Source organism: Cyclopterus lumpus, chromosome 14 (assembly GCF_009769545.1).
Source record: "Cyclopterus lumpus isolate fCycLum1 chromosome 14, fCycLum1.pri, whole genome shotgun sequence".
NCBI lineage: Eukaryota > Metazoa > Chordata > Actinopteri > Perciformes > Cyclopteridae > Cyclopterus > Cyclopterus lumpus.
The window spans coordinates 4,952,732-4,968,231 of record NC_046979.1 but is presented as its reverse complement, the minus strand read 5'-3'; the positions used below and the strand labels follow the sequence as shown (position 1 = coordinate 4,968,231).

General features: G+C 42.9%; 1 protein-coding gene across 1 annotated transcript; it reads right to left on the bottom strand.

Moving 5' to 3' along the window:
* Nucleotides 1-461: 461 nt before the first annotated feature.
* Nucleotides 462-3,723, bottom strand: sc5d (sterol-C5-desaturase). The gene is made up of 5 exons (XM_034551074.1): nucleotides 3,623-3,723; nucleotides 2,470-2,687; nucleotides 2,140-2,272; nucleotides 1,915-2,015; nucleotides 462-1,388 (listed from the first exon to the last, which is right to left on the bottom strand). Exons 2-5 carry the CDS (start codon nucleotides 2,677-2,679, stop codon nucleotides 924-926), a joined length of 909 nt encoding a protein of 302 aa, XP_034406965.1. The 5' UTR covers nucleotides 2,680-2,687; nucleotides 3,623-3,723; the 3' UTR covers nucleotides 462-923.
* Between the last annotated feature and the right edge of the window lie 11,777 nt (nucleotides 3,724-15,500).

The window sequence follows — 15,500 nt, the reverse complement described above, 5'->3', positions numbered from 1 at the left end:
AAGAAAAATGTTTTCCTTGTCGATTTAAGGGCGATGTAAAAGCATATTCAGACACATTCGCACTGCAAAAAAAAAATAAAAAAATACAACTGACCTTGATTTAAGACCACATATATGAAAGTGGTCATGAATCATAATGAAAAAGATCGGATTCCATGCGATTTTTTGCTGTTCACGCTGTTATTAAAATATTCAGACTCCCGATGTCGGCCTGCTCCTTGTCCGTTTATCGGAATGCTCAAAGGACGTAGCGATCCCAACAGCAAGGCCTCTTAAAAATTCTCTTACCATATTACGAAAAAACATTGTCAATTTGGAGGGGAAACACAGCCCCCCCCCCCCTTTGTGTGTGGAGCTACAGTCCAAAGACATGCAGGTGAAGGTGAAGCGAAATTGCTTGTAGGGGTGAATGTGAGCGTGAACGGTACAGAAAAATGTAACAAAAAACCCGACAACATAGATATTCATGTGCAGAATTGTCATTTATTAAAATATTGGTATCCTATACCACATCAGCCTACTGTCACCGATACTCGATCCAGCTCTTTGAGTCAGTATCGGACCGATATCTGATATCGGTACTGGTGCAATCTCAAATATGCATGTAGAAGAATTGATATGAAACACGTTTTTTTGGATCAGAAACATTGAGATTCAACGTATCCGTGGTTTGCAGGAATGTGGAATGCCAACATTGTAATCTGGCAAATTGGGTTGCTCCCAAAGCTTTGCCTCTAAATGACAGGAATCCGGAGGAAACCCATCTCACATGCAGCTTATCCAGTGTTTCAAATCTCACAACAGCTCTTTTGGCAAATACAGGAACTCAAATTACGCTGCGCTTCGTTTCCTGGCCGAGTATGGCATTGTCTTTATAAAAATATTGATCACTCTCAGCATTTAAATGGGACTTCCCCGTTCTGTTACTCCTCCTTACACGCGACTCCTCTCTGAGCATCCCCATTCACTTGCCCTTTGACCTTCGCCCCGTCGTCTCCTAACTTTCCCTCTGCTTGGAGTTTCCGGATCAGGTCATGGGGACCCTTCCCCATCAGAGCCGACGGGTGCCTGTAGGAGCCCCCCAGGCGGTCCCACAGAGTGAAGTACTGCCCGTAGTTGTAGTCGAAGAAGAGGTGGTGGTCGGTGTGGTGAGCCGAGCCGTTGATGGCACTCGTCAGAGCGCCGGGGACGCGGTAGTCCCCGTCGTGGATCGAGATGGTCCAGATGTTCACGAAAATGTACAGCGCCAAGTAGAGCACCTTGTGGAGGGGGAAGAAGAAGGGGTAGATGTGGTACGGGAGGCCCTGCATGAAGCCGTCGACCGGATGAAAGGCATGGCTGGCGAAGGGAGAGGGGATCTTCCACAAGTGGTGTGGTTTGTGAAACAGCTGTTTTTTGGGGAGAAGAAGGCAAAGTCGTCAAAGAGAGCGAGAGAGAGAAAGTAACTGCTCTCTCAAAGAAATCTGTATCACTATGATTTTTATATAATATCCATTTATATATGGTTGATTAAAAAAAAAAAAAAGTGACAGTGGTAAAGACACCACCAGGATAAGAAGAGATGCAGTGAGTGTGGTTCACAAGTGCTGAGAGGAGCAGTTATGATGCTTTTACTCCTCTGTTGAATAACTTTGGTGAGGGAATACATCACTAAATGATCTACTAATTTATACCTAAACCTAATGTCCTGCTCTTTTATTGTGTTCAATACATTTTATTGAAAGCCCTTCCAATGTCTGTGAAGGACTTTTTTGAAGAAAAAAAAGCAGCCATTACTCCACTCTATCTTTACATAGTAAATTGTTGTTTGCTGCTAATATATATATATATATATATATATATATATATATATATATATATATATATATATATATAATTATTATATTATTATTATATCCCCACATTTGTTCTCACCTTGTAAATGAGCTTGTGATGAAGGAAGCGATGAATCCAGTAGATACACATGTCGGTGAAAAGCAGGAAGGAGATCATACTCAGGAAGAGCCCCGGCCAGCCTGGAAGCACACAGAGCGAGTCACCACCGCGATGCCACACTGGGTTTGCTCAGGGCGTCAACAACAACAACAACAACAACAGCGAGATAACAGAGCGCCTGAGAGCTGGTGAGGTCATTCTTACCCAGCGGAGACTCATCGACGTTGTCGTACAGTTTGCTGAACCCTCTGACTTCAGCGAAAAACAAGGCCACTGTGGGGATGCTGATCCAGGGCAGAGAGGTCATCGCATATTTAATCTCCCTCTGAACCTGATTCTAAGTAGGAAAGAAATTAAAATAAATGGATTTGGCAATAAGGAACGATGCATGAAATCGTCCGGTTTTGAACCGATCCAATCACATTTAAAGGTAATAAGAATAACTATACAGAAATAGCCAATATTCTTGTACATTTCATGTAATTTAGCTGACGCTTTTAAACCAAAGCAAAGATCCCGGCCCCAAATTCATACCTCTAGGAATTGTGGGTGTTTCATTAGATTGTGGTCAAAGACGCAGAAGTAGTTGATGGCTCCCAGGCCCAGGTACAGGACCGCAGCCCCGAGGTTGGTGAGCACCAACAGGCTGATGATCTGCCGCAGGGCCCCGTCCTCGGGCCACGATGCAGGGAACACGTACGGGGACAGGACGTAATAGTCGGCAACGTTCAGCACGAGATCCATGGTGGAATCTGTGAAGTATAGGGGAGGGAGCACACATGTTATAAACACTGCATTTCCCAGAAGCCCTGTTGTTTGTGTGATCTCTTGTGTGGTAAAACTTTGTTTAAATTATGCATGTATACGTTGCGTTAACAATTGATACGCGGTTTAAAAACACACACCGTGATGCATGTTTGGCTGCAAGCGGTGTTTAATATGCGGTGATTGTTGTTATTTGTACAACTACAGCCTTTCAGGTGTATAACAGATAGTGAATGATTGACAGTATGATATCACACAGTTAATCAATACCAGTAGTCTTCAACCGAGTAAACTCCTTCTGCTGATGAAAGTAATAATGTGAGGCTGAAAGCTCTGAATAAGTGGGCTTTTAAAAAAAAAAGAAGAAGAAGAAGAAGAAAGATATTTAATATTTAATCTGGTAATGTATTAATACAAACAATTTGATGTGTTTTAGCAAACTACATGGCATGCAGGTAATAAATAATGTACGCTGTGAACCAGTGATATATGAACAACTCCCTGAATATATTTTTTTGGTAATATTTATAAACACAAGAAGCCCTGACAGTAATAGAGTATATGGAAATGTCTTGATGGACTCTGACTGGACTCCTGGCTCTCTGAGCCCTGGAAAGGGGTGTCCGGGATCCGGGACCTCACGGCTCTGCCACGGATTTCATTTTCAGCACAAACACCGTGAAAGTGACACGGATGAATTATGGAAACCACGCGCGCACGTTACGTTCATTCTGTCATCGAGATGTCCCATTTGTGTAATTTCCTTGACCCGGGCAACTTCGCCCGAAAGCTCAACATTACTGCGCTTGCAGGAGAGCATGAACACAACACAACACGTTTGCAACGGCAACAGCATTTCCGCTTGTCATATTGTTAATACAACGTCATGTCTTATAAATTAAAAAATAGTGGGCTACTGTACCGTGTGTAGGTTGCTCGTGTTCCGGTACAAAGCCGGTGGGGATAGCCTGTCGGAACTAAAAGGGAAGCGAGCGACCAATCAGTGCTCGCGCGACCTCTTACGTCACACGAGCGGTATCCAATGAGCGCGTAGCTTCGCATCACCGCAGGGTTGTTATGATTTCCGATTGGCCAATTGGAGGATCTGCTCATGGCGTTACAGCAACCGGGTCTGCCGCCCGCTTCAAGGTCCTGCCACACGGCTGGAGCAGGGGCAAGACACGCCCCCAGGTGGTTACACAAACCTAGTTGATGCTTTATGCTTTATTAATACAACAAGCTTTAATAAAAAATAAACATGCACATTATACAATTTTTACCAAAACGTATTGAACTGAGATGAAAAAAAACCCTCCACAGGTACCCGTAAGATTTGGGAGCCATTATTTAATTTGGCATCTTCCAATACACCAAATATTGTTTTTCTTTTTTTTTTTTTTACATTTTACATTGTTACTTAAACTTTCAATTAGCTTTATGCAACGTGTTTTGCCTGTAAGCAGTGCGACGTAATGTTTTTTTGATTATATAACCTCTTATTCAAACACAAAGATGACGAGTTTCAAGAATTCTTAATAGGATACTCGTTAAATTCATTTCTGTGAATTGTAGGGAAAACGAGCATGGCGTATTTTTTTTTTTTTTTAATTAAGCAACCACTAGACACAGCACGGCTACATCATTAGCACAGTACTGTGATTTGCATCTGTTTTAAACGGTTTTGGTTTTTAATGGCTGTCAGAGATGACATATTGCTTCCATGCTGCTGAGAAACGGACCCCCATCCTGACACTAGGTGTCACCAGTGCTCTAAGATACGAGAGGGAGTGACCTTAGCCTTCTCCTGTGTTATCGTTGTCCACATGTGTCATGCATGCATATTAAATAGGAAACCCCACTGGAGATTAGCTAATTAAAAACCTACATTCATTCTATATTAGACAGACTATAATCTCCTATATTAGGCATCAGTTATGTTTGGGGGATATTGCAGCAGGGGAAAGGTTATAGCCCTCCATAAACCCCCACGATTGTATTTATTTAATTTCTACGAGGATTATAAAAAACGTATTTAATATGATACATCAGCTCAGTTCCAATGGCAGGATAACGATTTGTTCAGAGCCAGCATGTACTCTTTGCTTTGGCCTGAAGGCAACTGTCCATTTTATGTGAAAGCCCCCATCAGAAGCTTTTAAATTATTGGTTCATATTACCACGAGGGAGGGACTGACAAACATTAACAAAAAGACAAAAAACATATTCTGTCATTTTTATTATAAAGTCCATTCAGTAATCTTTTTCACTTGTGTTTTTGGTTATTATTGTAAACAACAGATTAATTTACACAGAAACGTATACCTCTATAATTAAGACATTTAATGTTTCCCACAGCTGTTGAAACATACTTTACGCTTCGGCCTACTAAATCTTGAATCTTACCTCGAAGAAAAGATCCCAAATTTAAATAAAAAGTTGATTAAACTTTTGTCTGAGTACAGCCATTCGTAAAAATATGTAATTGCTCGAATATTCAAAGGGTCAATTCATCCAAATCACGAAAAAAACACATCCTCACCCTTGTCTCTATGAAGCCATGCAGAAACTTGAATTTAATGTGCAATTTTAAACACCCCATAGCTTCTATGAGGTGTTTAAAAGAGTGCTTCCACCACAATCATGTACAACTGGATGGAAAGGAGTTAGTGCAGCTCCAAGCATTGCACTGACATCCTCTCCAAGCATCGCACTGACATCCTCTCCAAGCATCGCACTGACATCCTCCAGCAACACTCTGCCAGCCAGAGCGGAGTTTGCTGGAGCCGATCCCGGCTGACATTGGGTGAAGGCAGAGTGCACCCTGGACCGGCCTCCAGACTGTCGCAGGCGCTGCCAAGCCCCACTCGCATGTTTCTGTGCAGCCCTGCAAGCATGGAGCTCTCCTCCGCTGCTCCACTTGTGGTGATGTGAGGACGGCAGATGGCCTCACTTTGGTTTAGTGTTACAAAGCATGGAGGCTGCTGTCTCGTTTTCATGGACTCCTCAGTTCCTGCATGCGGATAATAAATAGCTGCATTAATAGTGCGCTTTAATCCAAAGTGCTTTACATGTTTCTTCTCATTAACCCATTCACACACACACACACACACACACACACACACACACACACACACACACACACACACACACACACACACAGACAGACAGCAGCAAGCTCCCATGCAAGGTGCTATCGAACCATCCGGAGCAATTTGGGGTTCAGTGTCTTTCCCGAGGACTCTTTGATATGTGGGTAGGAGGAGCCGGGGGTTGAACTGCCCCCCCCTATGATTAGTTGACGATCTGCACTCCCACCGTTGCCACTTATTAATCATTGCCAATTATTAAGTCAGAGAAGTTCATCAACGATGAACAGGGCATCCCAGTGTCTTTAAATGCACCTTCCAAAATTGTGAATTACCTTTTGGGTCTATTTTTATTTTGTTTATTATCAGAGATCACATTTTCTTTTGACATGTTTCAGTCGATGGTAGTCTGTACTGTGAGGAGGTCAGGGTGACGCACGACTCAAAGCACGGGCCTTTTCACCCAGGAGACTTGTTAAAAATTCTGTATGTGGAGAAGAAAAACAAAACACAACTGTGTTCTTTTAACATAGCATTTGTTTTGTGAAAGCTCGACTCAAAGTGTCTTTAGAAGAAAGTTGGATGTTTTGAGTGCAGCTGGCACTGTCTAACAGGCTGTGAAGGCATCTTCCTCTCTGTGTGCAGACACACACCAGCCAATCAGGATGTCTGCAGAGAGGCATCCCTCATGCTGAGCCCCCAGATAACCTGCTGCTCATCATCTCCTCAGTAGGCAACAACATTGGATGTGTCACTTTGGGAAATGTAATCAAAAAGTGGAGAAAGTTGTCAAGACCGGAGACACGGTGACTGCTCAACTTTTGACACCATCAGAAAAAATTTGATTATCTTGTCACCAGGTTGATGGGACTAAGATGAATTTGATTTCTCTGACAATAAAAAAAAAAAAAAAAAACATCCGACAGATTCTCACTCCCAACAAAACTGCTACTTTGAAAGTTTAAGAAAATTAACAAGTGACTTTGCGATTACGTCACAGTGTTGTCATAACCGGGTTGACGGCCAAGTTACGAGAACAAAAATAAGACCAAGACTATAAACAATAAACAGAAATGACTTTAAATGTTTACCTTGAAATATGAATCAAGCCCACTTTCTTTTTTTCTTTTTTTTCAGCCGCTCCCAGCTTTCATATTGATAGTGTCCGAAGTGCACATTGACTTGCGCATATTTCATATTGACACATTTAGAGTGCTTTCCTCAGCATCACCACTGCCAACTCACACACACACATACACACACACACACACATCACACCGCTCGCCGCTCTGAACCCGCCACCGAAGAATTGCAAACAACATAATCCTGTGTTCGTTGGCCAAAATTGGGCCCGGATTCGTGGTCGCGCTGGTTTAAAAGATACGTCCGGATCACAGCATCCTGCACATAAAGCCAGCCATCCGTGAGAAGCACTTCACCTCCTCTTTTTTTGGGGGGGGGGGGGGGGGGGGGGGGGGTCTGGATGGTGCAGGCCAACAGCTGCTGTTGTTTAGTCAGTTTGGGGCTGGGGTTGCATCTGCTCATAAATAACACAGTCTCATAACATTTCATGAAACGAGAATTAACTCTGAATCGAGACCATGTCGTATGAATACTGCAAACTAAATGTTCCTCTGCCGTGAATGGATTTCGTTGTGACAAAAAGCACCAATTAGAGGCCCGTTTTCTGTCGTCAGATGTTCAGGTGACAGTTTTACAATCGTGCATTTGAGAACTTTGGTTCAAGGAGGGATTTATTGAGCGATATTTTCTAACTAAAGAGGACCAAAGACTATTTAAACCGAGACTACCGAACCCCGGAGCCTTTTGTGAAGCCCGTGCTCGGCATCACGGAATACACCGGGCTCCGTTTGGCTCACGTTCCCGTCACGCTTCAAACATGTTGAGAATTTCTACAATATTTTAGAATGAAGACTTTGTGTCCCAGTGAGGTGCACGGCTCTGGACAAGAGGCGTGGCGAGTCACATGACTTGGACCGTGAGAATCAAGTCAGTGAATCTACTGAATCAGTGAAACCAAGTCGACGTTGACTTATTTGACCTTCTGGAAGGAAGTAGTTATCTAACGCCACCGACGCAAAAAGTAGTAAACTAAGTTGTTTTGTTGCCTCGACCTGCCTTCTTGTGAAGATGTTAGTTTATTTTTTAAAACACAGTATTCATTTAACCTCACTCAGATCGCTTGTGTTGCTGGAAATTGGGAGGTGAATGCACGAAAAAATGCGAAATAATTTCTCATAAGGTCATGAATGTTGTCCTTCGACAGGACTTGGCATTTGTTGGTCTTGACTCTGGACCTCAGACTTGACACTTATTTGAAACTGTGCCTTTGAAAAATAATAAGTGTATCTCACCTCTGCTCGGCCTTACCTTGTTCACTTTGATGTATTTGAGCTTTCACATCTCCTACCGATGGAAGAAAAAAAAAGAAAAAAAAAGGTGAAATGAATGATGACACTGAAATGCAAATGGTAAAGAGAGGAATACTATAGTCACTGTTAAGAACAAAAAAAAAAAAGAAGAAGTTTAACCATTAATGTGTAAAAGATGAATGCAGCAATCTGCGCAAAAATACTCTGTTTATGATCACATCTGATCATACACATCTGTTTATGATCTTATAATGAAGTTCAGGTGTGTCGTGAGGGATGAACCTGAAAACGACCCCACTTGAAGCCTTCATTAGTGTGTTGTAATATTTTGTAGACTATTAGTGAACTCTTCAGTGAGCCATGGATTTGCGGTGATGAGATTTGCCTCCACACACACACACACACACACACTGAATCAAACAACTTATAAGATATTAAAATGCAAATTGCCTTCTGGACACAACATGCTCCACCCATTCCACTTTGATGAGTAAAGTTCACTCATCACACAGGTGGCACCTGCAACGCTTTGAAGCTGTCTATTTGTAGATCCTGCACTCCCTGAGAGGTGCAGTCTGATGTAAGTCTTCCTCAAAGAGTGCCATAAGAAAAAAAAAAAAAGAAGCTTTTTGGAAGTGGCTCCGCGCTGCTTTGTTCACTTCGCACATCCACAATGTTGAAGGCCACAACATGTTCCAGGTCTCGGTACAGGACGTCCATATCTGGGTAGGAGATGACCAGTGTGCCAACCGAGTTATAGTTGTTTAAACCTTCTTTGGTCGTCGTGTGTTATGCATCATTTGAAAAAAGATAGGATGTGAAGAAAGGAAGGAAAGAAGGAAGTAGGGAAGGGGCTATTGCCTAATGATTGATATAATTATGACGTCGACGTCAGAGTCTCGTAATTATGATAACTCTCACATGAACGGACGATTCATCGATGTCAATACAGTTGATGCACCGTATACTCTCCCACAATGCAATGCACAAAGGAAGTGAAGACGCTGCTCACATCTGGACAACATCAAATTAAAATACACTGTATATTATATTACTGGTGGTAACAGTAAGTGTATTTATTCAGTATGCATCTTCAGTTGACTGTAGAGTGTTTTCTCTACAAACCATGAAACATTTTAATTTCCTTTAAAGAGAAAAGGTAAAAAAAAACAATGATTAGAAATCCAATAAGTACAGCAATGTTTCTTTCATCCACTGATTCTATGTAATTTAAGTCAATAGTTGCCTTACGCGTCGTCACCCCATTTCCACAATAGACCTTCACTTGAGAGGAACGAGAGTCACACAAAAGGAAGAAAAGAAGAAGAAAAAAGGCAAACAAAGATCTATGGTGAAACCACATTAAACACCTACTTTCTTTGTGAAGTGAACGGCTCAGCGTGCAACAAAGCTCTCGAGATGAAATAGACTAATTTTGCTGTCACTGTGGCCTTTTCCCCCAGTTTTACACAGTGAAAGTTAGAGCCTTCTTTTGGTTAGATCTGTAATCACTATCCAATCCCCCTTGAAGAGAAAAATAAATTTAATTTGACAAAGGGGTAATGAACCCGTGCAGCCATTATCTTAGATAACCCATTTGAGAGACTGGTTGAGCACTGATGGAAAATTCTATTAAACATAGCTGGCTGATTTCTCTATTTTGCTCAGTGGCAGAAAAGCCTCTTTTTTTTTTTTTTTACCCGTGCCAATTTACTTTGAACTCTCAGAGTTGCCAAGGATCATTATATCAAGGCGCTTCAAACACTCACCCCTTACTTAATGATTCAAAGGCAACAACCCCAGACTGTGGGCTAATAACCTCTGTGATGCATACACAAGACACCTAGGCAAGCGCGAGAAATACTTTTACTTTTAGTTTCTCTCTGGAGTTGGAATCAGAGCCTGGATTGTGGTCTTAGGTGCAACTTTCTTTTGGGGTGTCTCAGAACTACTTTGGTTCAAACTTCTCTCGGGCCTCAATTAAATGCCGACTCGACTTTTCTTTCCTTTCCAGTAAACTTAAAAGGATAGATGTTCCTTCCTTCAGAGTATGTTCTCCACACTTGCAGAGGATTCAGCATATTTACAGCACTTACAGAGAGAAGAGATCAATCCCAATGCGCGCACCTTCTGGACGTTGAGACGGTGCCTTCACAAGCTCTCGTCAACCATACGGAGATGTGTTCACTGTCACCACGTGAAGTCGGCGAGGTTGCAGAAATGCGCTAGGAGATGGGACTTTAAGGTGTCAGGGCCGCACCTGTTTCCATGGAGATTAACTGAAACCCATGACCGTATAATTTAATTTAAAGTATTTTTAGAAACGGTTTCTGACTGTATGCTGGAAACCGTTGCATCATATTTACAGATATGGTCAGCATGCATGGTAAACTTTTTTTCCATTGACATGAGCTGCCAAACACAATATTATACAGTATTTAGAAGGAAGTAGTCAAGGCACAGAGGCCTACTTTAGTGTCTGTATGAGACGCACCAGGCTTTCAACTAACTCCAATTTAAACCCATCTGTGTCATCATTAGATGCTCAGAGTAACTGACATAGTTTAAATATTAAGAAAGTCATCATAGGGTGAGCGGGAGAGGAGGACGGATGGTCTCACAAAACACAGGACTGCTGTTAGTGTACTGTGTTACTGTAACTTTTGTATTTTACTTCAAATACTTCGTCCAGGAAGTCCAGCATATCCATGCAAATAGAAATTAATCTAATCCGAAGGGTTAGTTTTTAATCAAGAAAAGTATTGACAAACATACATGCTTTATGCACATTAATGCACACTCTGTACAAATAAAATATACATCTATAACTCCCACACATGAATAATAATGAATTATTGCACAGAACAATGGGCTCTGTATGGTGAGGTATAGTCGTGGGGAGTGAGAAGAGGGCGAAGGTAGAAACACAGTCTGTAAGGTGTGAGCATGAAGTGTTAAGTGTCCATAGTGTGGGGGAGGTGGGGTGTGGGGGAGGTGGGGGGCGGGGGTATTTCCTTCCATTCCTTAATGTCCTTTGCAATCGGTCTGACAGCGGCAGTAAAACACTGGGTGTCCATGGAGGGTCTGCGGCGATCAGTCTCTCTGCAGTTTTAATGACTCGTTGAAGAGATTTTCCTTTCTCTTCAGTGTCTTTGGCCCGGTTTAGGTCTTCTGTCACGGAAAATGCCCGGAAACGTGCAACTTGAAGCCTGCTCCACCGTGGTGCCCTTGATGATAAGGGTCCGGGCTCTTCTCCTGAAGTCCATAATTAGTTCTTTATTTGTTTTTTCCTCCTATGTTTAAAAAAAACAAAAAAAAACAGGTCTTTGTCCCCTCCATATACAAAGATGTTGTTTCCCAGTTCCCTGTATAAAGACTCCTCCCCCCTCCCTCGATGAGGCCAAGGATGGTCGTGTCATCTGCATATTTAAATAATGATGTTGTTTTCATGGGTGTAAACAAGTGTACAGGGCATAAAGTTTGGCGGCTGAGGCACCATTTTATGTACCGGTACTATAACGGAGGAGTTATAGACCACGGTGTGAGAGAGGAGTTAAACATGTCTGTCTACACACCTGCTACCATTTCAGCTAAGGCCCTCAGGACTATCAGTGACACTCCATCAAGTCCTGCTGCTTTGTGGGGGTTTACCTGCTTCAAAGCCCTAAGAACCTGTGAGCCACCTGGAGTGCCGTCTCCCTAGGGGGTACCTTGGGATCTTGAGGGGATGTCTCAGTTCAGTCTATCAAATATGGCATAGAAACTGTAGAGGTGGTCCAGCAGGGTGTCTCGGGTCTCGGCCCTGTTCGTGCTTCTCCTATCCTATGAGTGACAGTTTGGATTCTTTGCCACATGTCCAGATAGCAGCTCTCGTGTTTTTTGGGAGTCATCCCTCGTTGCACCTCTGATGAAGTTTTAAAGATCACATCTGGTCCGTTTATACTCTGCACATAGTCATCCATGAAGCTTTTTCAATCAGGAGTTTTAGGATGTTTTTTAGGGGATACCTGTGTGTACAAAGGGGGATACACACAGGTAGTAGTTAACAGAAAGGGTTTTTATTTAACTTAGGTAGCATAACATAACTAAGGTAGCAAAAACAGAACTTAGGTAGAATGAACAGTGGTGTGTGGAGTCAGTAGTTTCAGTGGTGGAGGTGAGTGCATGCGTGGGAAGTGGGTGTGAGGTGTTGTATAGTGTCAGGTCAAACCATACTCTCCTACAGACAGCCAGTCGGGGTCTCAGGACTCTTCTGATGACCCTTGGCCACGCCCACCTGCAGGGACACGAGCCAGTGGCAGAGAGGGTCGTCACAATGCGTGACTGAGCCTATCGGGATCCCCAGAAGATGAATACACCTGTCTTTGGTGAACCCCTGACTTCCCCTTTTTCCTTTTAGTGACACCAGCAGATTGATGTTTTTTGGGGCTTTTAGTGAAATGTCTTGAAACTTGGTCCAGACATTCATGCCTTTATGGATGAATTCCAATAACTTTGGCGAAGCGTCCTCTGAAACGCTGCAAACCTCTGAAGATTATACCAGAATCCGAATTGCAGTATTCACAACACCTAACCGAAGCCCACACATGATGTTTGTGATGAATCCTCGTCTGCCCACATGGCTGCTCAACCTTATTGAACTGAACCTTAGACCTTGGCTAAGGGGGCCTCACAGCATGAATGTTCAAATTGTGAAATGCTAAAATCTGAAGCCATGTGTGCTCCATTTAATATTTATCAGCTCCTGGATGCATGTCAGTATTTATTTGTTCATTGCCTCCTTTGTATATTCATGGCATGAATAATGCTGCGTATGTTAATCCGATGGCAGACCAAGAGCATGCTTCTGGAGAATCAATCACCTGCACGGTCTCCTTAGCGTCAGAACACTCTGCTACGCTCCCCAGACAAGATCACAGCTGAGGAGTATACCGGCTCCTTTTTTTTTTTTACATATCGCTGGACGAACCACAGGCCCTGATTAGCAGCATCCCTCCCCCCTGATATATGCTTTGTGCCTGATTTTAATGAACTGCTTTGCATTAGTGAGCCCTTCTCTCCTCCCTCTGCACGTGCCTCTACTTGCTCTCCTCGCAGGCCCTGGCAAACCAGGGCAGAGCTCCTGTGGAAAAACAAAAACACCCCCCAAAAAAATACTAAAAAAAACTCAGTCAACACATCTATCAGTGAGAAGCCAACCAGGCGTACTCTGAGCCAAGACAGAAATATTGACAAAATGTCTGCTAGCCATCTTATTATCTTGCCCAGGGTTGCAGTTGGCAAAATAGCACATGCTGGAGGCAGCTGCGGTGGTGGAGGGTTGTGTGTGTGTGTGTGTGTGTGTTTCCATGTATGTGATCCGGCGGATAGAAAGAAGCCAATGTTTGCAGAGCTTGCAACCCTGACACCCTGTTGTTGTACTGCTGAGCTTTGAGTGCTGCGCCATCATCTGTGGTATTAGTGTTTCTGGCTGCGATCGTGAGCTTGAAGCAGATACCAAATGAGAACACATCTGATAATGAGTGATTCACTCACTACATTGCTGCTCTTGGTACGAGTTGATGGTATATTGCTGTGGCAACAACATGAGCCAGACACCAGTTGCTCACACCAGTTGCTCAGAGGAGACTACGTCCAGAAATGCATTTAATGAAAATGAGCAAAGTGTCGTTGTTAAAAGGAAAGTGCAGGCGGCTCGAGGGCCAGGATCCGCTTGACACAGAGGATGCAGCGCGGTGGCAAGTTAACGCCGTTTCAATCCAGTTTTAAAGGATACTTTGGTATTATCACATCTGGAGTCCTTTCCGTGAGAACTGTGGCTCCATCATTTTCTATCAATTGTGATAACGCTGTTCTTAACGTCTGGGGAAGCACGGGGGAGTAAAAAACACAATCAGTCGTACAATCTTAAGGTGTTGACAGCTTTAAGACCCCTGCGGGTGCAGCCCGGAGAGGAAAGTGCTGTATGACATGACGCGCAACGAGATGTAGTAAATACGACCTCGTGGAAATGTCAAAGGTCCCGGACGAGAGGGAAGAATGTATCCCGTGAGCCCTTTCCAAAACAGCTAGCTTAAAGGTTAGGAGAATCAACTAGCATGCTATTGTGAGCGCGGCTAGCCTTCACTTTAGTGTTACTGCAACCAAAGTGACTCAAAGTTCAGTAAGTAAGGTGCTGTCAAAAAGTAACAGAGAGTGTAGTGACTCCAGAAGAGTTTGAGTTTAGTAGTTATTGCATATACTGTATATGAGTCAATGTGACTGGCTCATGCCTCAGTGACTCAGGGATGTATGTCTGCGGTATTTTTTACATGGTAAGGTATCATGTTCCTGGTGAGGGCAGTTATTATTCCCAAATGTTGTCAATTCAAATTCTGTATCTGAATATATGAACACGTGAAAAAGATGTTAAAAATCTACACGGACGCAACAATAGCTACGTTTTTGCTATTCAATCAGAGTTCAAATAAGGTCAAATAAAGCCTACTCCAACAGGGGGCGGATGGTTTTTGTAGGTCATGACCTGATATGTTCACTTTGACTGCGGGTGATTACAACACACTTTGTTCTTCTGAATGTCATTTTTTTTTAAAGGTGTAAATCAAGAGCTAGCATACTGGTTTTATATCGTATATTCTCAAACCATCACATGGCGACTACTATGGGTAGTAACATGATGTTGGGAGGTTTTTGCTCTATATGTTCCCTATTTTTCAAGTGCATCACAGTTCTCAGTCAAAGAACTTTCTCCCAATTGAAAGGGTAGCCGTCTAATCGACCGCTGTTAAAAAAGGTCCCGTGGCCCCCGTGACATCTCGCGCATTACTTTCATCGAAAAAACAACGACAAAAACGGAAGAGCTGGGAGAGAATAAATGAAAGGGTGAGGTGTGAAAAGGTCCAAAGGTTACACGTAGAGGACAACATCGTGGCTAACCCCAAAGAAAAATGAGTGAAAAGTGTCTTTGCTTGGCAGTTACACGTTTGGTTGATAAATCCTTCAACGCCGGCTTAATAATTCAAAGGGTGGCAGCAAAGTTCAAGGGCTGTTTACTGCCTGAATGGATAAAACTCTGCGTGGCTCGAAGATTGTGAAGAGAATGTACAAATATAAAGTAGGAATCTTCCAAATAAACAGCAATAAAAGATAATTTTACGGAGATCTTTTTCTTATTCACGTTGCATGATTTCAAATGCTTTTTTCAAAGATGTATTCAACGCACTGAAGCGGCAACATTCCTGGTATCAAATGCAGCTTCAATTTGGTAAAAAGAATAGCTCAAGGTTATGCGGTCCTTGTTTAGCTTTTGGCCGCATTTTGA